Source organism: Paraphaeosphaeria sporulosa (genome assembly GCF_001642045.1).
Source record: "Paraphaeosphaeria sporulosa strain AP3s5-JAC2a unplaced genomic scaffold CC84scaffold_8, whole genome shotgun sequence".
Taxonomy (NCBI): Eukaryota; Fungi; Ascomycota; class Dothideomycetes; order Pleosporales; family Didymosphaeriaceae; genus Paraphaeosphaeria; species Paraphaeosphaeria sporulosa.
In genome coordinates this window covers 797,365-821,775 of record NW_017253367.1, presented here as the reverse complement: position 1 = coordinate 821,775, position 24,411 = coordinate 797,365, and the positions used below count along the sequence as shown (strand labels likewise).

Below are 24,411 nucleotides of genomic sequence, written 5' to 3'. Positions count from 1 at the left end.
GCGCACTATCATGACGATGCAAAGGGTGATACTACCGTGGCGAGCATGTACAATGACACCGTTTGAAGAGGGGGGAGATGAGGCCTATGTGGTGAACCATTGTAATTGGGCCGCAATCACCGTTCTCGTACGTCTCTTCCATTGGAGCGGTTGTGATGGCCAACCCAGGTTTATGCTGAGGACAAGCTTTTCGTAGTATCGCTCGTATTTTCGTGTTGGGTTTTTCATGATGATTTGGAATTATGTGCAAGGTAGTCGGGGGAGTAAACTGAGTTAATCAAGTTCCTGCATAATCACCCCACCTAGCACGCGCTTGATTCGCTTCAGATATAGTGCAGGCTCAACCACGCAACTTCTACGTCGGGAGGTCTCTCTGCGATCGTTCACGAGGTACTGAAACTTAAACCCTGTGGCCTTGCAGTGGTCATTGAGTTCAATCGTGTCGACTGCTCTGTTCCATGTGTGCGGCTCGGCAACGCGAATAACAGATGCACGGGCTTCTAGGAGACGGGATATGTCACGACTGTAACCCAAAACGTTCTACGAGAAGAGATCGGAAGTATGAACGAGCACTAAGGTTCAACACTGTGGACGGCGACTTTGAATGCAAGTGTAGCTGCGACTCTGGATTGGGATAGTTGGTTCTAGCCGATGCTGCCCATACACATGTCTATCTCGCCACGAGGGACTTAGGCTGTGAATTCCACGCCCTGGTAAGCCGCAGAGCCCGCGATCTTGAAGTCAACACAAGACTCGTACGTCTGCTTTGCAGCAGTGCCCAGCCACCACCACTGCAGCACCTATGTTGGGATTAACAAAAGATTCTTCTCTGGAGATCGATCATCGACTTACACAATCACCAGCGTTTGCACAGGTGGTTTCCAGCCCACTGGGAACTGTAACACTGAACTCCCTTTGCGAGAGGGGAACGTCGTTTGTGCTTTTGCCGGGTGCATAGCCTGCGGTCCAGAGCTTCAAGAAATCTCCAACCTTTTTGTTCTGCTTCGTGCTCACGATGCTCACGTTGGCAATTCCCTCATGCGGGATGCGCAGCCAGATCTTGATGGGCACGACATCCCCAGCCTTCCACGTCTGCACGTTGGCACTGTTGTCGGAAAACTGGAGACCCTTGCACAGGTAGAGGTCGCAGGCGGCGGGGTTGAATTTGCTGTCGGCGCTGGCTAGCTTGGTGAGTTGCTCGACATAGGACGTGTTGTCGGACTTAATCGCGGAAGTGATGGCTTGACCGCAGGCGGTGGAGATAGCGGGGCCAATGGCACGGGAGGGAGGAGTGGTGATGATGCCGTGTGAGAGAACGACGGGGGCCAGAAGGAGACCGGTAGCTATAGCGGAAAACATTGTGTAGGTTGCAAGTACGATTGAAGGATAAATCTGGAGGAACCAGATGGTGAATGGGTAGAGATGGCATTTATATTCAGTATCATGATACTCAAGCCCTGATGGTCAAAGGTCAGGGCTCTTGCTTGTAAATCCACTTAATCTGTGTTCACTCAAAGGCAGCTTAATTTCGAGTGATAGTCCAGTCGACTTCATAAAGTGGTTGCCCCTCTATCGCATTTAGGCGAAGTGGTCCGGCGCTGACTCGTGAGGTCGAGTTGCGGTAGTGCAATGTATACAACGGCAAAACTTTACTGTTGCTCTGCGAGGCGGGAATGCAGGGGCACCGACAACCAGATTTCGGAGCATACTTAAGCAGGGGTCAGCACTCTGCATCGATTATTTGCCATGCCTGCCTGGTGTGGGACGTGAGGGCTCAGCTGGAAGGAGTTGGAGGCTAGAACACTGCGATTTGACGTGGTATGCACTCAACGTGGGCGGGCTCGCAGGCAGACGTTGCAGTTGCACCCCGTTGAAACAGACCTTGGATTTTGCTAACAAATAGATGTCGTTCTGATGACGGTTGAGCATGTGGGATGCTCCGGCACGGCACGGACTGCGGGCCTGCTCGGACTAGCGTGTCGCGTATCAACAACGACGCTGCCGGCAACCGTGAGGCTATTCACGACATAAATATTCAGGAAGGCCCGTCGCGCTCGCAGGATTTCTTACTCCGCCTTCATGGGCTTCCGTTCTTCTTTCAAACGACCTTACGATGGCGCCGCTTCCGAGCCTAACAAGCAACAGAAGCAAGAAGGCGCCATCTACGCCGAAGAAGCTCACACATGCAAAGTGCTTTACGAGATTTGCTAATTGTTGGCCCAGCTGATTTCCCCACCCTCTTTTCCTTCCAAGCGCTCCACGATGGACATATCAATAGTTTGCACCATCGATAAGATCCAGGATTGTTTGACGGTGGCAAGGAGAGCAATGCTTGGCACGAGTGTACTGAGCTCGAAAGTAGAGATTCACCACATGATGAGGTATCAAAGCGAGGTTGCATTATGGTAGGCATTGTTCCTCTCTGACCCTCCGACACCGAGTGGTTCGTATACCATTTTGTACCCCGGTCCCGCATGCCCTCGATCTCAACCATGGTGCAACTTTGCCCTTCTCGCCGCCGCATTTGTGATGACAATTCCCAATATCATTCCGCAGAGGAACAGTACCATGAATACCGACGCGACCATCGCACAGCAATGTCGTTTAGCCTCCCTTCGCTCTCGCCTCTCAGTTTGCCTGTCGCATTCTTCGCAGTGGACGTGCGGCTTGGGGCGGAACACGCCAGCGATGGTCTGCGCGAGGGTTTCCTGGGGTCGCTGCTGCGTGCTTGGTGCCAGGCCATGGTGGTCATGGGTGGGGGCGTCGTGCTCGACATCGGTCTGGGGCACAGCGGCATACTGCAATCAGTTAGGAACATGTCTTTAGCATCGCCCTCCGTTTCCGCAGTATGGACTTGGTCCACGTAGCGATTTTCGGTCTATGCCGCTACCACCAATCTAGGTATCGGTGTTGCCCATGGTTTGAAGCATGATCAATACGCACCCAAGGCGCGGCACGCTTGTCAAAACGCAACGTGAGAGATTTGAATGCTTACGCCCGAGGATGAAGAGTGCGCGAAGCCATGCGCAGGCCCGTGGAGATGAATGACGTCGTCATATGCTGGGGCTGCTTCATCGGGCTGGCCAATGCCCGTGCTCTCAATGCGCTTAAAAAGTTCAGGCATCGTAACGTTCGTAGGTATCGCGAGCTGTTTCTGCCAGAGTATTAGACAAATCAGCAGACTTGTCCCGTCAGCTGCTCGCCGTGTTGTTATATGGCTGCCGCGCTGACAGAATCGGATGCCTTAGGCGTTGTGGCTGTGCGTGCCGCGTAAGCGATGGCTGATGGCTCTGCCGGTCAGCCGTAAGCGTTTAGCATTGTTCGTATCCATCACCTTCGTACCAGACGCGCGATGCGAATGTGGCGTTTATACAAGTATCTAGCGGCTTCGGCTGATAGGTTAGGTTGTCTTGTTGCCTTCTGAAAAATGCGCTTGATATTCTTCAATCCACCCGCCGATTCGCCACGTTGAAATGCAACCTCTCATGCCCTATTCTTTGCATTCTGTCTGGACATCCTAGGGATTTGTTCCATGACGCGAATTGAGAAGCGAAGGTCAGAAAGATGGGCGCTGTACTTGTTCAAAGTATGGAACATCTTATGTCTTTATCCCATCAGCGCAAATCGGTCAACCAGAATCAAGTCATGGACAGTGACGTGCTTTGCGGTTTCGACTGCGCGCAGTCCGCCCAACGGAGACGAGGAAACAAACAGCCCTCACCGAGCAACATTGGCAGGTCGCCCGCGACCATGAGCATATGGTGCGGTATTCAGAGCCTGTTCAGAGAGCGACCCACGCCGTAGGCCAGCGCCGTAGTAGGCAGTTCCGGAGCGTAGACAATCGCTGTTCAGTCAGGAATCTATAACTTACAGTACGTTTATAGTACAAAAGATTCATGCGCTAGAGCCGCGCGTTCGGCCCGCAGGAATAGGCCAATACTGGGAGGCAAAATCTATAGATTTACCTACACACGGGAAGGTAGTCTGGAGCACCTCGCGCGAGCGTAGATTACAGCTATTCGCTCACATGCAAGACGCGGAGGATTCTACGCAAGGGAATTGGACGTAGGGATTTAGCTGTATATAATGTTACTCTGTTCCGTGGAGCCGACAACGTACCATGGGTAACGTTTCCGGAGGAACCGCAGCCGAGTCAGCCGAAATCTACTGTGGTACATGGATTTTGAGCCAGATCTACAAAAGCTGGGTGATGCCATCGCCTGGTACCCACCTTCCTGTTCCGTCTGTGGACTCCACACGCCGCGAAAACCAAGCTTCGATAAGCTCCGCAGCCGAGGCTTGTGTCTACACGGAAGAACCGGATGCTTTTTAATGAAATGGAAAAGAGGCATTGAACAGTTGGACTCCCCCTTTCCTGCCGGGCATCGTGCATATCTGCCATGTCCGATGCACTCTGCAACGCCTAAGAGACCGAATGCTTGCGAGGCCTCGCGGGTGTCCTGCGGTTCGTACCTGGTACAGGGCGAGAAGCTGGTCCCGCGCACGCGATAAACGGCAGCGTTTGAGCAACCACTCGCCTCGCTAGCCGCCCCAGTGTACCCCGGGCGAACGCATTTCAGCCATATCACCTACTGTTCCTGGTAAGCAGCCGCACCCCAGGCTGCGATGCCGTCATGCTTGAGATATTTTGGTATAATTGGGTCCCTGGGACCGTACCTCTTGCCCTGACCAGCTGCTGCTTGCTCGCGTCCTCTCTTGTTTCAACATGAAGCTCTCGCTTTTCAGCTCGCTGCTGTGCGCTTCCGCCGTTCTGGCTGCAAGTTCGCCCCACAAACGCAATGTGTTCCACAAGAATAGGCCGACCGTCGAGAAGCGTGTGGCGAACCAGCCTTTCCAGCACCCCGAGTTGCAGAAGCGAGCATCGTCCTTCCTGAACGATAAGACGAAACGTACGTGAAGCCGAAATCTTCGTGGCTCAATCGACACCAGATCTAACTCCGATTAGAATTCGCTGTCAACGGCTCAGGCATTCCTGAAGTACCCTTCGACATTGGCGAGTCGTACGCCGGGTTGCTACCGATTTCGGAGGATCCAAACGAGTCTCGTCAGCTCTTCTTTTGGTAGGTTCCCAAAAATGCCGGACATGGATTCAAGGCTTACACCTGCCTAGGTTTTTCCCATCTACGCAGGTGGAGACGCCCAAAGAGGTTGTCATCTGGTAAGATTTTCTGCAGTTATGAGCTAGAAAATTGCTCATACGACCAGGCTCAACGGTGGTCCTGGATGTAGCTCTTTGAGCGGGTTCCTGACAGAGAATGGTCCTTTCACATGGGAGGCTGGGACCCTTGCCCCCGTTCAAGTGGGTCTTATCCTCGATCGTGTCCGTTGCGGGAATTCTTGCTGATAGTCATTACTAGAATCCGTATTCTTGGACTAACCTAACCAACATGATCTGGGTTGAACAACCGGTCGGAGTGGGATATTCGCAGGGAACGCCCAACATCACGAACGAAATTGAATTGGCAGCTGAATTCCGCGGCTTCTGGAAGGTATGTCCGCTTAAACTTGTGAAATTCCCGCTTCCTTTTTGTTCATCGCAGCTGACCTTAGACTCTCCCAATAGAACTTCATTTCGACCTTTGAACTGCAGAACTGGAGTGTCTACGTCACCGGAGAGTCGTACGCAGGATTCTACGTGCCGTATATCGCCGACGGCTTCATTAGCGCTAACGACACTGAGTATGTTGCATGACAAAGTCGTTGTTTCACGGCGACGAATGCTAACCGTGCAAACTTCAGATACTTCAACCTAAAGGGCATATCAATCAACGATCCCATCATCGGCGACGATACGAACCAGCAATTAGGTATGAATCTCGACATGCAGAGTTGCCAAGCTGACGTCCTCAAGTCGTTGCTTTGCCTTACGTCGAGTACTGGCAGAACTTGATCAACCTCAACGAAACCTTCCTTAATCAGGTGCGGGAGGTTCAGGACCACTGCAACTACTCTTCCTACATGGACACATATTTCAAATTCCCTCCACCGCAGGAACCATTTCCGGTCCTAGAAGGACCAACCCGTCGCAACAACTACAGCTGCGACCAGTTCGACAACTTATATGGTGCTATCCTCGAGGTCAACCCTTGCTTCAACATCTATCACATCACTGAGACTTGCCCGCATCCCTTCGGCCAGCTTGGGATAGTCAACGAAGGCGACTACCAGCCACCGGGTGCTCAAGTCTACTTCAACCGTACCGACGTCAAGGAGGCCCTCCACGCGCCTATTGAATCGAACTGGCAGCAATGCACTGACGTGAACGTCTTCGGTAATGGTACCGACGGTGGTTCCGACACCTCTCCTGGCCCAGCCATCGACGGTACCCTTCAGCGCGTCATCGAGTTCACCAACAACACCATCATCGGTTCCGGCGATCTCGACTTCCTGCTGTCTACAAATGGAACGCTCTTTGCCATCCAGAACATGACTTGGAATGGTCTGCAAGGCCTGCAAAAGTACCCAAACACAACTCTTTACGCGCCATACCACCCCGAATACAACGGAGGGGCGCTTGCAGGGTCAGGCGCACAGGGTGTGTGGTCCTCCGAGCGTGGTCTGACGTTTTACACGGCGCATCTTGCAGGCCACGAGCTTCCAGGATATACCCCTGGTGCTGCGTATCGTATGCTGGAGATCTTGCTGGGGAGGATTGACAACTTCAGCAACACTGCCAGCTTCACCACGCAGAGTGGGAATTATACGGGAAACAGTACCATCTATAAGAAATAGAATGTAGTTCTTGAATAAAAGAGGTTTGGCTAATCGAGAAATCCGATCCCACGATCTGACTCAACTGGTTCAGCCAGACTTTTATCTTCAATGTACCTGATCAATACCTAATGACAAAGACGAAATTTCGCAAGTGTATGAACCTGTGGTGTATCACACGTGTGCATGACAACACCGATTAGTGGTAAACAGGAAGGCGGCAGTGCTACGTTTCTTGCTGTTGAATACAAAACTAGGCGCTCGAGAGATGAGTTGTGATTTTGATCAGAAGATCGCGTGTTTGAAGTGTTGTCATACTTTTCAAAAGGTAGGCAGGCGGTTCATTTCTATCTCAGCCATTTAACTAGACTTCATCAGCACCTACCATCAGTAAGACTATGCTGCCTTACGGCCCACAACCACAACGGTGTCCATCGTGATAGCAACGCCTTGTCCGATTTCCTCTCCAGCATTCCTCCATACGTCGTCCCAGACCTTGTTCGTTTCAATCATCTTACCGTCGCGAACACCACTTCGAGCGACATGCCGGTGAATCATCAGTAGCGACACAGTCATCACACTCCTCAGCTCTTTCTTAACCTCCATCCTCTGATACTTGACGAAATCGAAGCCGCGCTGCTTGAACGGCGCATCTAATTTTCCTATCCAAGAATTCTTGAGGTTCATAGCCACCTGGGATTGCATCGAGGTAGCATTCATCTCTTGTGCCGCGGATGTTGAATTGTGGACAATCCTGCATCGAATCCAAGCGGAGTAGCCTTGAACGAACCAACATCCAGCTCATCCTATTCCAGATAGGTTCCAGGCTTGAGCCCGCGGTAATTTTTCAATGACCGGGCCTGGATCGTTGCCCTTGATTATTGACGTGAATGCTCGGATACGGACGACATCATATTCTTCGGCATGCTCGTCTGGCAGGTCCTCAGGAAAATTGTCTAAGATACCGAGCTTGGAATTCGAGGGCATATTTCCAGGTGCGGGGAGATGAGAGTCCTGGATATTGAATCCGATGAACGAAGTCTTGTCATATTTCCCGCTCGACTCGGACGGGAGCGACACCAGTCAGGCACTGCGACGAAGGATCAGTAAGGGAGTACTAAAAGGTATTGATATGCCCACCCATTGCCACAGTCTTGGTCGGATGGAGGTCCCAACCAAGTTGCATCCTCCACATCCACTGCTGTAGGTATACCCTATGTCTTTTAGTACAGAATCCTGGACCAAAACATATTTACAAGGATGAAATACCTGCCGAACTCGTCATAGCCATTAGAGACTGCGTAATTCTTTCGGAGATCAGCCATAGTAACGATGAGATGATGAGTAACTTGATGTTGTGTTCCAGGCTGGGTATATGATGTCGTGAATCATGTAGGAACACGCCCTCTTTATAGGCTCGACCATCTAGGTAACAATAAGATGGAAGACATATTTGCATGGCCGCCGCAGGACATCTGCCCATCGTGTAATTACAGCATACGATACCTATGTGAGACATGACGCGAGGCTAGTATAGGTTCATACCGCTCGACACCTGCAGGATGCTTGGGAGATATGGTGTCCTCCACTTTTGACATCCACCATTTGATGTATGAGCATTTTGGGCGTATAAAATTTGGTGTAGATAGTTTGTGAAGCTGTAAATTGTATACAAATCCCTATACAGGGCAATTTTATGGTGTTAAGGCTTACCGGCGACGCGTTTTTACGCGAACCCTAGGGACACCTCTCCACTACGGTACTGCAGCTCATGTATGCGCTCCTGTATATGGTTCTGCGTAACCTTTTTGCATTCCTCGTGGAGCGCATTTTTTTAGCTCTACAATTGTATTTATTCTAAAAAAGACGCCTTCGTACCCGTTCCTTGATGATGAGCTATATGCCCTTAATAGGGTCAAGGTCCGGAGAATTGGCTGGGTGCGGGATACTCTGGATCCCATTTTCTTGACGGAAAATTGCAGGTAGTGAGTCCTTATTGCGCGTGCCATGAGGAGGATCGTTATCCTCCATAAGATACCAATTAAAACGATTCTCAGGATTTATATGGCCGCGCAGCTCGTCAGCGCGCGCGCGTAGCTGGCGCAGGGCGTCGCGATATCTAGGGAGAATCCGGTCAACGTAGTAGCTTGCTCTCACAGAGTTTCCTGGTCGAATAATCTCTGGTATGCGCGCCTTCTCAGCGTCCCAGCGAGCAAGCCGCTCCTTATAGCTATCCTCAGTCTCTGTTGTAGGGCGCCGGTGTGGCTTTGGGAGAGGCTTTAGAGCCTGAAAATCGTTGTATTCATCATTGTAAAGGTCAGATCGTCAGCCTTAGTGTAGTAGTTGATCCCGGCGGCAAAGTGCACGCAGGCAGCTGTTTTGTTGGCCTTTTTTACTACGTTTTCTGCGTTATACCTCTCTCCAAATACCACTAATATCTACGCCTCTGGGAAGTCGTTAAGGCTCATGTGCGCTTCATCAGTATAGATTATGCCATCCCAATAGCCCTTAAGGGCGTAAAATCGGAGCTCGCGCGTGTACTCAACCATTCGCTCAGCTTGTAAAGGTGTAATTTCTTTCATAACAGCAGCCTTACGGTTACAGGCACTACACCTACTAGACAGAGCACGCTATACAGTGCGCTGGCTCCCTTATATCCTAGCGTCCTCTATTTGCAAGTTGAGTACTTTCTGGTGGGTTTCCTTGCTGGCATAGATCATTTGCTTGAGCTGATCATTTGTAACAATAGGACGGCGCCCTAAGCCTGCAGAATCGCTTGCTTGTTGCTTTAAAGTGCGTAGATATTTCCGGCGGAAGGCAATTGCCACGTACTGAGCTCTATCACGGAGCTATTCGTATGCGGTGGATGTGGGGACCTCAAGCCCTGCAAGAGCCTCCGCGCTTGCATCCCGCCCTGAACCTTCTGAATATCGTATGCGTCATAGAATCGGCTGCGCGCAACAGTATCAAAATAGGGTTTCATAGGCCTATCAAGCGTGCGCCCGCGGCTCCGGAGATGCATTATTGGTAACAATCTGGCCAGAATTGGTGTAGTTGTGGGGTGTGGAAATATAGGTGTTTTCATCCAGCGGTATTTTGGGGAGGCTGCTGACACATCAAAAAAGTGTTCGATGTTTCTGACATGAGGGTGGTAAGGGCTCGTAGGTGTATAATAAGGCGTCATCGGTGGAACGGGGTCAGGTTACATCATCGTACTAGTGCCTATTAGGCTTAGAGCCCGGCGGAATAAAATTCAATCAATCAGCCTAGCCGGGCATAGCTGCGAAATCGCGGCTGCAACCGTGTAAGAATCAATCCATTAATCAATTGAATGCAAGGTCTCGCAAACCTCCGTCATTGTGCCCTCGTCCCAGCTTTCGTTCTTATCTATAATGTACTGACTTACCTGAATGATAGACCTTTTCATCGGAAATATGGATGGAAGAGTAATTACTCTGGAGAAACTTGCCAAAGCCGAGAGATTCGGCGACTTCATCCCAGTTTATAAGATGGATGGAAGCACCGTCGTGAAGACTTGAGATTCCGTGCGATTTGCTGAAGCCGAAGCAATGAGACTGGTCCGCGACAAAACCACTATTCCGGTACCCAAGATTTACAATGCCTATACCGACAGTGACAGCGGCCATGTATGCATTGTGATGGAATTTATCGAGGGTGACTGTCTCGCAGATGTCTGGGGAAAGCTTGATGACAGCCAAAAAGAAGATGTTATCGAACAACTCCGCGGTTTCTTTGCCCAGCTTCGCGAAATAAAAGGTTCGTTCATCGGATCTGTGGACGGTACCGCTTGCGAAGATCAGCTTTTCACAGACGAGATCGGTGCATATGGGCCGTACAAAGACGAAGCGTCTTTCAACGAAGGAATCATCACTGCGCTCAAGAATACCTCAACCGGCAGCTGGGTCAACACGGTGTCGGACATGGTTCTCGCGCTGAAGAACCATGTGATCGTGACGACTCATGGAGATTTCTCTCCAAGGAATATCATTGTCTAGGGCAGCAAGGTTGTGGCCATTGTGGACTGGGAAATGTCAGGATATTACCCAGAGTACTGGGAATACGTCAAAGCTCTCTACCGGCCTGCATGGGAGAGTAATTGGATCAACGACCGTGCTGTAGAGAAGATCCTGGTGCCCTACTCGATGGAGTTGGCTGTGATCATGCATGCACAGACTATAGTCTGGTAATGGCAGTGGCGATTTCTGAGGGCAGACCTTGCGCAACTAACATTAATTACCCTCGCTCAGGGATCCTCGGCCCCCGAGCGACCTCCTTTGTCAATACCATCGGTGTCAGCTGCAAGCTCTTGGGCCGTGACATTAGGCCGCTCGTACCATCAAGTGCCGTTGATTCCTGTTAGCGGCGCCTACAAGAAATCGCGAGAAGCCAACAATGGCGGATTCACCATGACCGACGAAACCCGAACTAGACCGCCCGTCCTTTATCGACCCACAATCCCTCACCCTCAATGCCCTACCCACGTTGCGTTAGATACAAGATATCGCCAGCGAAACCGATAACTACGTCTTCACAAAGTAATACTCCACGATATGGCTTATGCACTACAGAGCATACGGCTTCCGTTCGACAACGCGCTAGACATGATACAGCTTGTGCCTGCAATCTATCAGATCTAAATATAAGAAGTAGGCGGCGTCGTCGACTTTCGGGTAACTGTTTCCGTAGTCCGCGTCTCCTTACGGGCCAACCGATTGGTTGTACATCGTCACGAGGTATGCACTAGGAGCATCCTCAAAACGCCACTCCCGGCGATGCACTATCTCGGAGATCAGCGAAGCCTCCTATGTCGGTGTTGTATCTCGTTGATGGTGAGGCACCAAACGTATAAGGGATCTTGCGCCTAATGTCTTTACAACTGGTCATGAGCAGCAACTGCGGCGTCGAGATGGCATGAGCGGTGAACATGTAGCATTACGGGAAGCTCGGTTCACAGACGGAATACCTTCGTCCTAGTAAACCACGCTCATATCATCTGTGAACAATTAAGATTACGGGGATATTCGGCGGGATCTCACTCACTTCGTATGACGCAACGAAACTAAACCGTTGAAAATGGACCTCAACCATAATTCAAAAGTCTACTTACGCAGGAGTTCGACTTGGTGCGACAGATTTCAAGATTCAATTTCCGCTTCACAATTTCCACATGAGTGCCTAGGTGTCTCGGATTTACATGGTATACTGAGTGCAACTATGAATCTTCGCTGAGGCGACCGTATCATGCCGCAGACGTTTCTGGCTCCTCAATCCCTCAATGCCCTTTGTGACAGCTTATCATCATGCTCGACAGTATATGTGTGTACCGCGTATATTTGGTTTGCGTTCATAGGCTTCGTGCTGTGGTCAGAATCGCCATCTGTGATGCGCTGCCACTGCTCATCTGAGCGTCCCCGCACCGTACTCAAGGAGATTCCCAGATCCTTGCTGCCTTCATTCTTGCGCAAGGTGGTCGGTCCGTTACCGACGGAGAAGAACCCAATTGGTCCGCTGCGTTTATCGCTGTATTCGTGGGTATTGCTTCCTTGGCTACGCTGGGTGAAATGTCTCAATGAAGGTATCGATGAGGCGATGCAGCCGATGCCGGTCTCAACGTTGGAGCAAAGGACGATGTGGGAGACCCAAACTATCTGAAGTCAGCTATATGAAATGGTAAGGCAACCAAGGGGCAAGGGCGTACATTGCAGATCTTGCTGCTCGCGAAACCTGTTGATGTATGGGATCCGCAGCATGGTGATGATGGATGCCCTGTCAGATTAATTGTTAGCTCGACATCCACCCGAAATGTTGACCGAGACACCTTTACTTACACAGAAGCGAATGAAAGCAATGCCCATGCCTGGAATTTTGCCTGTCGTTTCATTTGCGTCTCCCAAAGAAGCACTCCAGGTACCACGACTAGGGCCAAGTCTGTCAGAATGGTGGAGACGGTCGCGGTGTGGGCGATGATGATGAAGGTCTCGGTCGAAGCGCAGTAACCCTCACCGCTCAGGATCAACATCGGCGTCCAAACCGCCCTCACGGGCTGGCAGTAGAGCAAGGTGCCGATGAATGTAATGCAGAAAGAGCACCACGTAATGCCGAGAAGCACCCAAACACACATGCGCAACGGCTTTTTCGTGGTCGCAATGCGTAGGATGGTGAGGCAGACAGAGGATTTGATAAATCCCAGCGCGACAACGTAGACCAAGATCCAGATGATGTAGTACTTCATAGCGTTTTCCCACTGCCATTGATTCAAGTCGACCTCTTTCCGACCGAGCCCAACGAAGTGGCCGTACGAAGACAACCCAATAACAACCATATATAGGACCTTTAGAACAAACGTTAGCCATGTCACAGCTCTGCATCTCTCTTCGGGACTTACAGCTCCAGCAGCAAGGAAGGCATCATCAATGCCGAACATGTGTCTGGACAACCGGATATATGACCTCAGTCCCACAGCGAGCACCGACAGCGCAAGAAAGACAAACGAAATCGCCAACACCGTCAGCGGAAAGCCATCGGGCTCCATGTATCTCCCATTGGGATCCAGCGTCTCTGACCACATCGCGTTGTCTCAATCAAAAAAGCTGCAGAGATGGAGGAGGCGGACTCGATCAGTGCTGCGCGGGTGCTGCGCTTCGGAGCAAGTTTAGGTGCCGGTCGTCAGGGATGAGCATGAGATTAGGTGGACCGGTGAAACGGTAGGCCCAGTAGATGGCTGAGAGCGGTATTTGTCTTCTCGTGTCCGGGCCGGGCAAATTCTCCGACGACGTCGTGTATTGTGCTTTTCTAGGACAGGGAGGTGCTTCACCACTAACTACCCCATGAATCGATGAACATAATGTACCTGCGCCACTATTGGATTTGGAATGTGAGAATCATTTCTTGGCCATGGGACATCCTTGAGCGTGCGCCTCTCCACAACTTGGTTTCTGCGATGGAGAAGGCTTTCTTTCCTGAATCGTCAAGAAACCTGTCTAGACCATGGTGCAGGCAACGCCGATCGCTGCCGCGTCACTGCGGTGCCTGCCAAGTGACGCCGTTATACGCCGCCACCTGGAGACCGGTTTGTTAACTACCATATGCACTTAGAAGTGGGACTCGAATGAAATGCTCCTGAGCATTATTCACACCCAATGCGCGAAGTCTTTTAAAAATGGCTGCGTTGATTGTGATATATCCATCTTATTATCAAAAGAATGTTGGAAAGTATCTATTCCGTTAGATGGGCGCCATGCGTGACGGACTCTGGGAAGTCCCGACTTTTGTGGGCTAAGGGGAATCTCGGCACTGTGCCGTTACCCACTTGGGACGGCCCGAATACCAGGGTCCAACACGACGTTGAAACAGATCGCGGGATCTTGGAAGGCTAGCCACAGTAGTGGGTGAACGAATAGCCGGGAGAGCTTGGCACACTCTCCCACCAGACCACTCCCGAGTTTTTTCTTTTCGTTCTTCCACTACTGCAAGCTAGAGAATATAGGTTACCGACGTGGCGTTCAACCCGCGTGTTCTGATGATGTTCCTGCAGAAAGAAGTGAAGTCACTCGGAGTTGTATACATTGTGCTGCTGCTTGTAGGGGGCTGGCTTCTGTACCAGCTCCTCAAGGCGCTATACAATGTCTCTCCTCTGCATCCGTTGAGTCACTTTCCTGGGCCGAAACTTGCAGCAGCGACCTACCTGCCAGAGTTCTACTACGATGTGGTCAAATTCGGCTGCTATACCAAGGAGATTGGGGCGATGCACGAAAAGTATGGTAAGTGGGCCAGTGCCATTGTCAGTAAAGTTCGATCGAGGCTGGAAGCTAAAGTTTCGACAGGTCCACTCGTTCGAATCAACCCCAACGAGATCCATTGCAACGACATAACCTTTGCCGATGAGATATACGCTGTCGGTGGTCGCAAGCGTGATAAGCCGATCCATCAGGTCAACGGCACAGCGTAAGGTCACAATCATCGTTCTGAAAACCCATGCTAAGTGTCCCAATCACAGGCTCGGTCAAGCAGGATTTGGCACGGTTGATCACGATGTTCATCGCATGCGACGCAGTCCGGTGGCTAAATTTTTCTCACGCGCCATGATCGCGCGTCTAGAGCCCGACATCCAAACTTTAGTCCAGAAGCTTTGCGATAAGCTATTGGCCCAGGCGAAACCATTCGATGTCACTATGGCATACAGCTGCTTCACCTCGGATGCCATCTCTGGATACGCTTTCGGCGAGAGTTTTGGGTTTCTTGAACAAGAAGGGTGGTATCCGAATTTTCGTGAGCCTACCGCAGCTGTACTCCAGCCGGTGTTCATCTTTCGCTTCTTCCCGTGGACTAAAGCCAGTGCTTCTCTCGGAAAGCTGTTTGTGGACTACTTGCCTAAAGACATTGCTCTGATGATTCGTACTCTACAGATTGACCTCCCTGGTAGAGTTCGAAAAGTGAAGTCGAACATTGATGCAGATGTTCAACCTGATCGACCCAACATCTTCGACTCGCTCTTGCGATCTGATTTGAACGCTTTGGATAAAGAGCCCCAGCGCTTGACCGACGAAGCCGGCGCAGTGGTCGCTGCAGGCACGGAGACAACAAGCTGGGCTTTGGCTGTCATGACATATCATTTGCTTAAACAACCACAGCTGTTGGCAAAGTTGACGCATGAGCTAAAAAGCGTTGTAGATGATGCCACCAAGTTACCCGACTGGACGGTCCTCGAGCATTTGCCATACCTCAGCGCAGTTATCCAAGAAGGCCTGCGATTGTCGTACGGTGTCTCCGCCCGGACTGCTCGGATCGCAACCGAGGAAACCCTGATTTATCGTGGGGAATGGAGTAAGAAACCGATCGAGCTAGTTGTTCCCAAGGGCTATGCTGTGGGAATGTCAGCAGCCGTCACACACCACAATGAAGGCACTTTTCCCGATTCAAATGAATTCGTACCTGAGCGATGGCTGGACGAGCAAAACCAGCGTAGAAAAGACATGGATCGCAGCATGCTCGCCTTCTCTAAGGGAAGCCGCTCCTGCCTCGGCATGAAGTAAGTCGGATATTGTGTGTTGAATCGCATTCTTGATGCTGACGAATCCAAGCCTGGCCTTGTGTGAACTGAATCTCTGCCTCACAGCCTTGGTTCTGCGAGTACTGCCCCACATGTCGTTACATGGCACGACGGACGAAGATGTGGTTTACCACCATGACATGTTCATTCCGATGACCAAGGACAACCGAGGAATTCACGTACAAGTCCAGCAGTAGTGGCGGTTTGAACGCCCTAGTTCTTGAGATCACCACCTCGCTGTTTCCTTATTCTTTCCAGTATACCCCACTATAGACCTTGCGATACTGCTTGCGTAGCCCATGGTAGTACTCGCTGCAATTCAAGACTTTGCACATGTCGGCTGATCCGTGCAGACCAATGTCCTCCGTAAATATGTCTGCGGGCTGTGATGTACCGCTAATTGCACCGACGCTGAATTCCTTCCAAACTATCGCACACTCCATTGCATCATACCCAGGTACATTGAATGAGAATCCAGTGGTCCATGCCACGGCGCCTAGAGCCACGATATACCAACGACTAATGGCATAGGAAAGCCTTGGGAAAGGGCCAGTGGCTTATCTGTGTGGTGTCGTGGATGGACTTTGAGATAAGCATCCAAACGCCAGCGAAAATTCCGAGGTACATATTCGTCAGTGAGTAAACTCAGCCACCATCTTAGCGGAAAAGTTTCTTCGATTGATCAAAACTTTATCTTCAAATCACGATAAACTTTGCAGGGTTTGCGTGGCGCGCTACGGCTACTCCCGTTAGCGCTCTATGTGTCGGGGAACACTTTAGACGCGTATAGAAGACCGGTTGCTTGTACGCAGTCGCAACTTCACCAAGCACGAAAAAATCCCTTTGATGATCAAAATGAGAGGGCGCACGGTGAAGTCGACTGATGTACGACAGACCTATCGAGCCGCGTGGCAGAATTCGGGACGTAGTGCTGGAATGGTGACGGGAAGGTAATGCTTTCTGTGTCGCCCGTAGGGCACATTACAGACCATTCTGTCAGGAGATGACCTGATTGCTTCATGCCCACTTTAATCTGGGGTGCAAAATGAAAGTATAGCGGTCATGATTGGCATTAAACTAACATTCTGTAAGGCGAGATGATCTTCTTTCGTCTGTAGCTGGAAACTAGTTGCGGTCTCGAGACTGCGGTAGAAGTCAGAAGGTTTGAAAGAATATTGGTGATTCAATTCATATGGTAAGTGACGCGGAGAAAGTGTTCGCCGTGCAAGCGGAATGCGACTGCACCTTGTTTCAGAGAATCAATAGAAAAGATGCCGTAAGTCGATATGTCACAAGGAGTCTTAAAAAAAATTTCAATGGGTTCGAAGAGCACAGCCGCGGGCCGAGCTAATAGGTTTACCTGCAGTTAGCCGCAGCTATGCATGAACCTCATCCTGGGTGTTCAGACACCAGACGTGATTCACTATCTGTTTTAGTGTAGTAAACTCCAGTAAATTTTGGCTCGGAATCTCGGCACTGATAAATTGTGGCTTTCAAGCATTTAGGTAAGTGTTCGAATATATCGAAATGGCGGGTGTTAATTGCTGTATACATGGCTATGAACAAAGGCCATCTCCTCGATTTTATCTTGTCTGTGACCCATCTTGTGCGCCCTTTCTACCCATCAGATCCACCTTTTTCTATGATCTTGAGGCTTTAGGATGGATAACACGAGGGTTGAGAGATAACGATACCCAGAGCCACAGTTCACACGTGACTCCGATTTCCCAACACTCCCTCGCCCTCGCGAGCACCTACAGGCACCCACGCGAGCGACACCCCGCTTGTTCTTCAGCGCCCCCGGGACCCAGGCATTTTCTCCTGATTCACGAACAAAGTGCCTGCCGTAACAATCTTGGGGTGTACGAGGCCCACAGGAATTGAACTTCTACTCCATTCTACAATTATGAGGATTAGAAATTATGTATTTGAAGCCTTCCGCTCCCAAATCAAAGTTCTCTGTGAATAAGTCGTGCTGCTCCACTTTCTGTGTCTCACAGCAAGTATACACGTATAACAGATGTACCACAAACCATTTGCAGGCAGGAAGGCATCACTACAGCCGGAGCACAATGAGGCTCATCCCGTTAGATAGTTGTTGTAATAGCCATAATTGAGAGACTCTCATGGTGAGCGCTCGTCAACGAAAGCCCTTATCCTACTACTACGCTGAGAACCCCTATTATGGTAAATAATACAGTGAGCGAGAACCCAGTGAGCGCGCGTTGATTGCGGGACGATGTAGCTCCTGCGTCCCCATGTTTAGTGCTGGCATTAAAAGGTTCAAGCCCGTTTCCTGTCTCGAGCAACAAAATGATTCCCTCGCATGCTGGGTCATTGAGTCCGCCGGCATTGTTAAGTGTCATGTTACCGTCAGTCTGCGCATGGCATTGCCGTATAAACAATCGCTGCAGCAATCATATGACTAAGCAGAGCCTTCTGCACTTATTCTAAATATTGATAGAACTCGCGCCCTGTGTAGCACTGCGACATTTTGAATTCTGCATTATGGACAGTAGGGATGGGGAAGACACACGTTTTACAACTGGGTACCTGCGCATCGACTCATTACGGTTCAGTGTTTACGTAGGCGCATTGCGAGCGCGTAATATTGGTCATATCTGCATCAAGGGGTTCTGGGACTCGCGATTGTACTACAATCGCCACCTCATGACCAGCTAAAATATGCTCTCGTTTCAAGAGCCGTAGCTAGAACACTATCTCTTGGCAAGGATTGGAAGCGCGATGGGGAGCGTTTAGAATACAGGGGGTGGAAAGCAGGGGGAGCACCTCGACAACAATAAGGCTGTTCTGGCTATGTGATAGATCTTGCCCTGAGAGTCGCATTGAAGGCCTAGATTGCCCTAGACTTCCCATCTGGCAGGGACAAAAAGACGTCGCCAATCGGATACACGCAACACAAGTGTTAACGATCGCGTGATAGAACTATCTGGGCTCATGGGCGAAGTCAAAAGCGAGGCCCCCAGTTGTGACGTACAATGCTAATCCCAAACCCCATCGACATCTCCTGCGCAGACAAGACGTCCGGTCAAGGCGCTGATGCAATCCGTCGCGATCAATAGTTGCCCCCATGTGCTGGCTCACATCCAGTGCTGCAGTGATGAAAAGCGCTCTGTAAATGATAGTGCTGTCCAGGATAGACTGGCTCGTGTTATTCGGCGAGTTGCATGGACCCTCAAAGGCGTCTCAACCATGGTGCTGCAGTTACTTGCGGACAGTTATCAGCCTGATGCCGGATCTTGTGATCTTCACGCCCCCACATCTACGCCCTGAGACACGATGAAGCGACTGGAAGATTTGATGCTTGACTGAAGGTACTGATCAAGGTAGCTCAAACGCAGACTGAGCTGTGGTTGACAAGGTCACGATATATCGGTATCTGGATAAGACCGGAGTTTTACCATAGGCCGATGCTCACAACCGTGGCAAGCCGTCAATGCCGAGACCATATTTGTCGCTCGAATATAGCTCCATCAAATAGAGATTCGTCTCGATACACCTTCTAGCCATTCAGCTCGTTGCATCTTGCTCGGAAGGTCGCATTTCGGAGAAAAGGTACGTAAGGATAACGTTGAAACTCAACAATGCGGAAAAGAACGGCTAGGACTACGCCTCTAGAAGTTATAGTGGCATCCAAATAAAGTATTCGACGACACACAATATCCACATGGCAGGAATGAGTTTGCTAAGAGTTTTCGTCCAAGCCCGCTAGCGGATAGCTCAGCCGTTGAGCGCATTGCACCAAGCCTTATGGGGCTAAAGCATGCCTCATTGAGGAAAGGTAACCGAAGCAAATCGCATGGGCCTGCATGCCTAGTTACACCCAAAGCTTCTCGAATCCTGCTCACCACAGCACCTAATGGATCGTGAGCTCAAAGTGAGGCCGACTTCAGGGACGCTCAGACTCGGCCTAGTTCGTCGTCTCCACGTACAGAGATAACAAGATGATTTATGTCAAATCCATTACTCCGGCCAGATTGCGGGGAAACATGCTTGCATATATGTACCCATGGGGCACCTGGGATTGATCCACTGAAGGAACGACAGAAATTCATCCTTGGATTTTTGCGGAAACATTGTTAGAGGATCTTGCATTCGCTACCGGCCTTCGACCACACCTTATCTTTCCCCCCACACCTTCTCAGGAATTCTCCCAGCTCCTTCCACATAATGGCCGACGCCATAACCAGTGCCGGCGCTCAGCAATACAACAAGGACCGCAAAGCAAACTACGCAGACTCGGATGATATGGCGGACAACAACATTTTTGGCGAAGTAACGGATTCGCAGCGCATCAAGAAGATTGCTGCAGAGGGAGATGCTCATTTTCATCGCCTCGGATGGAAACGCCTTGCAGTCGTCACCATCGTCGAAGCGATCGCCCTCGGTGCGCTCAGCTTGCCCCAAGCCTATGCGACACTAGGCATGTTTCCCGGAGTCTTCCTCACCATTACGCTCGGGTGCATCTCAATCTTCACGAGCTATCTTGTCGGTCAAGTCAAGCTGAAGTACCCAGAGATAGCCTCATATGCGGACGCTGGACGACTCTTGCTCGGCCGTGTCGGCTACGAAATCTTTGGTGCTGCGCTTGTCTTGGAGCTACTGATGGTTGTCGGTTCGCACGCCTTGACTGGAAGTATCGCATTGATCAACCTAAACGGAGGACATGTCTGCTCTATCGTCTTCTCCGCAGTCTCCGCTGTTATACTCCTCATCCTAGCCATCCCGCCTTCGTTCTCTGAAGTTGCAATCCTGGGCTACATCGACTTCGCGTCCATTTTCATCGCCATCGGTATCACGATCATCGCAACTGGCGTTCAGGCCACGGACTCTACCGGTGGTATGTCCTCGGTGAATTGGTCTGCCTGGCCCAAGGATAACTTGACGTTCTCTGAAGCTTTTGTCGCTGTCAGCAACATCATCTTTGCCTTCAGCTTTGCGATCGGCCAATTCTCCTTCATGGATGAGATGCACACTCCCAAGGAATATATGAAGAGTATCTGGACTTCTGGCGCCATCCAGATCACGATTTACACCATGACAGGCGCACTCTGCTACGCATTCATTGGCATGGACGTGCAATCTCCTGCTCTTCTTTCTGCAGGTCCGCTTGTGTCTAAGATCGCCTTCGGCTTTGCTCTGCCAGTCATTTTCATTTCCGGATCCATAAACACGACTGTCGCACTTCGATACATCCACGGCCGCATGTTCAAGAACTCCGTCTTGCGTTACATCAATACGGTTGCTGGCTGGACATCTTGGATCGTTCTCGTCATCATCTTCACCATCATTGCATGGATCATTGCCGAAGCCATCCCAATCTTCTCTGATCTCCTGTCTCTCGCATCTGCCCTCTTCGTGTCTGGATTCTCGTTCTGGATCCCAGCTGTTATGTGGTTCTGCCTGCTGAAGAAGGGCAGCTGGTATGCCAAGGAAAACCTGATCATGAGTGCAGCATGCATGTTGGCTTTCATTATTGGCATTGTCACACTCGGTGCGGGAAGTTATGCAACCATTGCGGACATCATCAAGCTTACGAGTACGGGAACTGCGCATAGCCCGTTTACCTGTCGCTCAACGTAGGCATCGTAGTAGTATTTAGAAGTACAACACATAATTGATTATTTTATGTTCAAAGATTCACTAAACATTGCTGATTGTTTTCCCATCGCTTTTGATGTAGTGGGCTTTCGCCATACTGGCTTTTAAAAACGCCTGGTATGATTCAACGGAATTAATTGTAGCCAGGAGCACAGATGTTGCGTCGTGCGCAGCAGTCTCGTATTGCCCTATCAACGAATGTTTCATGAACAAGCTGCGTTGTACCAATGAGCTCGCTCTGCCTTGCGCCGCACAACCGCATCTGGACCAGACACTGCGTACATGTTCAGGATATACTGAATTTGCGCCCATGCATGCTCGGCGCTGAATTGTCAGCGCATTAATGATTAGATGCGATGCCATGCGCGGGGTCCTTACTGTTGAAGTTTAATCATAATGCAAGGATGGCCTACGCCCCAACCGTTCGTCTCGATTGCTAGCATCCGTTCGCTGGGGCTGGGGCACACAACCGAGGTCCAATCAGCCCCTGTACGCGCTGTACGCGCCAGTTGCATGAAACTCAACCTGTAGATCCCAGTAGCTGCGGCGGCAAGATAGATACGGCGCGTAATGCTGCAGATGTCTGACCGGTGAAATGGCCACAAGAAGCTGATGCGGGATACATATAGGATCACTGCAAAGCTACTCCGCGCCTCTTCATCAAAGCGTCTTCAGATCTTAACAATAATTTTCCGCACTTAGCCAGATCCATTTCCGTCTCAACAGCATCATGACCCCTCCATCACAGAGCAAAGCATCAGTTGTAGGCAGTGATCCCGCGGGAGACAATAATTCGGAGTTCTCGTTGGAGTCCGAATATAATGCCAATGATGAGCAGGAGTTGTTCGAAAGTACGTTGCTCACACATTGTAAGGGAAATACAACCCCTGATTTAGGTGTAGACTTCGATGACCATAACAAATACTTCTACGAATACATTCACAGGATGTTCAAGGAAAAACGGAATCATTCATCGGCACATACAGAAGCTACAAAATCGTCATCGCCCGCTAAGTCTGAGACCATTGTCAAACCCAAGCCATCCAAAACATCAGACACCAGTATGGCCAAGTCGACTTTCAAAGCCTCACTGTCTAAGAAATAGACAGACATGCGACAGTTGGTTTATTTTTTGTCCCAAACGACCAGGCTGCCTGATTGAACAGTCTGCGGGTGTGTCTAGGAAGTGTTGAAGGTGAAGACTAATGGAAGTAATTGATCTGTTAGTCAAGACTGGATACCTGGGCCTACAAGACATTCTGCCCTTGGAATGGGTGACGATGTCTTTGGATTTTACAGAAGAAACTTGCATTTTTCAGAGTCATAGTCCAATGATGGTGTATTGAAACTTGCTTGTCCCCAACCCTGATCATTGGTCCAAGCATGCTTGAAAGGATGACCATGTTATGCCATTACATTGCTGACCCGTCGAAAGTGGTCACGGGATTGAGTCAGATCATTTTGTAGTCGGACCTGGGCAGAGCTGCACGCATCAACCCTCTTGCATTGCGCCATATATATGCGCTAGTCCGATAATCCTATACGTATCGTTTGCAACTTTGCGTATCAGCAGAGGCGCCTTGACCCTATCAAAGATAACCACATCGTCATGTGTCATAGCATCTTCAGTTACATACCCGAGTAGCCCACCATGCAACCGGAACAGCGTTTCAGCGAGGCTGATTGTGCTGGCATCTGGCCCGTCTTTATCAGACTCGCGGCCTATGACTCTTCTTCAACGCTGGTAGTCGACTAGAACTAACATGTCTACTTCGGTCTCTAAATTTCTGAAGTTTTAGGTGTTGCTCAACGCCTCGAGGCCTTCACAGAAGCATAACTCTGCTATCTTCACGCTTGATCATCCTACTACGCGCTCTTAAAATTCGGCGATTACTCAATATCCATGCCGTAGATGCTGATACCGGGTTACAGATACGCACGGGCAGTATTTTCCATGTACCTCTATTCCTTCCCTAGAGAAATATCCTTCAGATACAACAAACAGGCTGCCCTGTACAGTTCCTTCTTTCAATCATGAAGCGAGCCAAGTAGCAGGAAACCTCTTCTGGGTGATCCTTATGTTTCCGATGTCCATACTGCTCATATTAAGCGCATGCTTATACTTTGAGTGCGGATAGGGTACAATGGTAACTCTCTGAGACATGCCTACCGAAGCCGTGTACTTATCGAACTTGTAGGAACCTTTGTACGACCAGTCATACAACCAGGATGGGAAGCCTTCGTCCCTAACACCACATCGAAACTTATACGGTCTAGACGTAACCAGAGACTCCAGAAACCCCAAGGAACGGAGAAAACGAGAGACAACGGTATAGACATCGGCAGTACTCAGTCCGTATTCCACGTATTACGTCTATAATATCGGCGAGACCTAAACGGGCGTAAATTATACTCCTAAGATCTATTGTTCAGTGTAGATGGTCATTAAAGTATGCTCCACTCATCACATCTACGAGGGAACATTTCTACATACACACGTTAAGTCAAGCAGCCCACGAAATGATTATCGAATCGAGAAGAAATAGGTCTATTTGTGTATCTTGTGGTGAAATTTCGAGACTATGAACAAACAAAATGTGTCTGTGTGATGTGTGCTTCACACCAAAATGGAAGGCCAATTTGCGAGCCCTGCCTATCTCTTGTAAGATCCACATCCTCAGGAAGGAATCATTCTGCGATAGAATTTTCGAGTACACCATCTCGTTGCGCAATGTTAAGTTGGGCACAGAGATGTGGCGTAGCGCGGCGGAGAATTCGGTCTAGACACGCTGCGTTTGGTTTGATAACCGGTGAGCATTAATCAATACTGTGTACCTAGGCGGCGTCCTCGAGAACCCAACTAGACGTGCATCTCTTTCGCTTGGGAGTATATGGACTTCATAAGCGGAACTTGCCCGTTCTCTCTTTCCTTTCATCCAATTCATCCTGTTTGATACAGAGAGCATCGGTCCAGAGCGTAATGCTTC

At 50.1% G+C, this 24,411-nt stretch overlaps 8 protein-coding genes across 8 annotated transcripts; 5 read left to right on the top strand and 3 right to left on the bottom strand.

Moving 5' to 3' along the window:
• Positions 1-275: 275 nt before the first annotated feature.
• On the bottom strand, positions 276-1,658 carry CC84DRAFT_920999 (uncharacterized protein). Its single transcript, XM_018187897.1, has 2 exons — positions 853-1,658; positions 276-800 (listed from the first exon to the last, which is right to left on the bottom strand). The coding sequence occupies exons 1-2, from the start codon at positions 1,357-1,359 to the stop codon at positions 690-692; spliced, it is 618 nt and encodes a 205-aa protein (XP_018033177.1). The 5' UTR covers positions 1,360-1,658; the 3' UTR covers positions 276-689.
• An 828-nt stretch (positions 1,659-2,486) lies between these two features.
• Positions 2,487-3,124, bottom strand: CC84DRAFT_1178397 (uncharacterized protein; the record flags this gene model as incomplete). Its single annotated transcript, XM_018180339.1, has 2 exons — positions 2,487-2,798; positions 2,996-3,124. 2 exons carry the CDS (start codon positions 3,122-3,124, stop codon positions 2,487-2,489), a joined length of 441 nt encoding a protein of 146 aa, XP_018033176.1.
• A 1,602-nt stretch (positions 3,125-4,726) lies between these two features.
• CC84DRAFT_1097441 (serine carboxypeptidase-like protein) lies at positions 4,727-6,753 on the top strand (the record flags this gene model as incomplete). The annotated part of the gene is made up of 8 exons (XM_018174712.1): positions 4,727-4,910; positions 4,967-5,081; positions 5,132-5,179; positions 5,227-5,320; positions 5,379-5,510; positions 5,585-5,700; positions 5,761-5,828; positions 5,873-6,753. The coding sequence occupies 8 exons, from the start codon at positions 4,727-4,729 to the stop codon at positions 6,751-6,753; spliced, it is 1,638 nt and encodes a 545-aa protein (XP_018033175.1).
• A 3,378-nt stretch (positions 6,754-10,131) lies between these two features.
• CC84DRAFT_1166620 (uncharacterized protein) lies at positions 10,132-10,831 on the top strand. The gene has a single exon (XM_018179007.1). It carries the CDS (start codon positions 10,302-10,304, stop codon positions 10,746-10,748), a length of 447 nt encoding a protein of 148 aa, XP_018033174.1. The 5' UTR covers positions 10,132-10,301; the 3' UTR covers positions 10,749-10,831.
• A 1,186-nt stretch (positions 10,832-12,017) lies between these two features.
• Positions 12,018-13,321, bottom strand: CC84DRAFT_1098035 (uncharacterized protein; the record flags this gene model as incomplete). Its single annotated transcript, XM_018174748.1, has 4 exons — positions 12,018-12,397; positions 12,452-12,519; positions 12,582-13,084; positions 13,139-13,321. The coding sequence occupies 4 exons, from the start codon at positions 13,319-13,321 to the stop codon at positions 12,018-12,020; spliced, it is 1,134 nt and encodes a 377-aa protein (XP_018033173.1).
• Positions 13,322-14,275: 954 nt separating this feature from the next.
• CC84DRAFT_1188896 (cytochrome P450) lies at positions 14,276-15,999 on the top strand (the record flags this gene model as incomplete). The annotated part of the gene is made up of 4 exons (XM_018181018.1): positions 14,276-14,513; positions 14,577-14,697; positions 14,750-15,781; positions 15,834-15,999. The coding sequence occupies 4 exons, from the start codon at positions 14,276-14,278 to the stop codon at positions 15,997-15,999; spliced, it is 1,557 nt and encodes a 518-aa protein (XP_018033172.1).
• Positions 16,000-19,667: 3,668 nt separating this feature from the next.
• On the top strand, positions 19,668-21,472 carry CC84DRAFT_920235 (uncharacterized protein). Its single transcript, XM_018187893.1, has one exon. It carries the CDS (start codon positions 19,994-19,996, stop codon positions 21,404-21,406), a length of 1,413 nt encoding a protein of 470 aa, XP_018033171.1. The 5' UTR covers positions 19,668-19,993; the 3' UTR covers positions 21,407-21,472.
• A 367-nt stretch (positions 21,473-21,839) lies between these two features.
• On the top strand, positions 21,840-22,730 carry CC84DRAFT_1261490 (uncharacterized protein). Its single transcript, XM_018185073.1, has 2 exons — positions 21,840-22,275; positions 22,327-22,730. Exons 1-2 carry the CDS (start codon positions 22,155-22,157, stop codon positions 22,527-22,529), a joined length of 324 nt encoding a protein of 107 aa, XP_018033170.1. The 5' UTR covers positions 21,840-22,154; the 3' UTR covers positions 22,530-22,730.
• Positions 22,731-24,411: the final 1,681 nt, after the last annotated feature.

Excerpts from the sequence above, each read along its gene's own strand:
- CC84DRAFT_920999 (XM_018187897.1), bottom strand. The coding sequence starts at position 1,359 with ATGTTTTCCGCTATAGCTACCGGTCTCCTTCTGGCCCCCGTCGTTCTC. Across the intron at positions 801-852 it reads GTGCAAACGCTGGTGATTGT|GTGCTGCAGTGGTGGTGGCT; the intron begins GTAAGTCGATGA and ends ATCCCAACATAG.
- CC84DRAFT_1261490 (XM_018185073.1), top strand. The coding sequence starts at position 22,155 with ATGACCCCTCCATCACAGAGCAAAGCATCAGTTGTAGGCAGTGATCCC. Across the intron at positions 22,276-22,326 it reads TGAGCAGGAGTTGTTCGAAA|ACTTCGATGACCATAACAAA; the intron begins GTACGTTGCTCA and ends ATTTAGGTGTAG.
- CC84DRAFT_1166620 (XM_018179007.1), top strand. The coding sequence starts at position 10,302 with ATGAGACTGGTCCGCGACAAAACCACTATTCCGGTACCCAAGATTTAC.
- CC84DRAFT_920235 (XM_018187893.1), top strand. The coding sequence starts at position 19,994 with ATGGCCGACGCCATAACCAGTGCCGGCGCTCAGCAATACAACAAGGAC.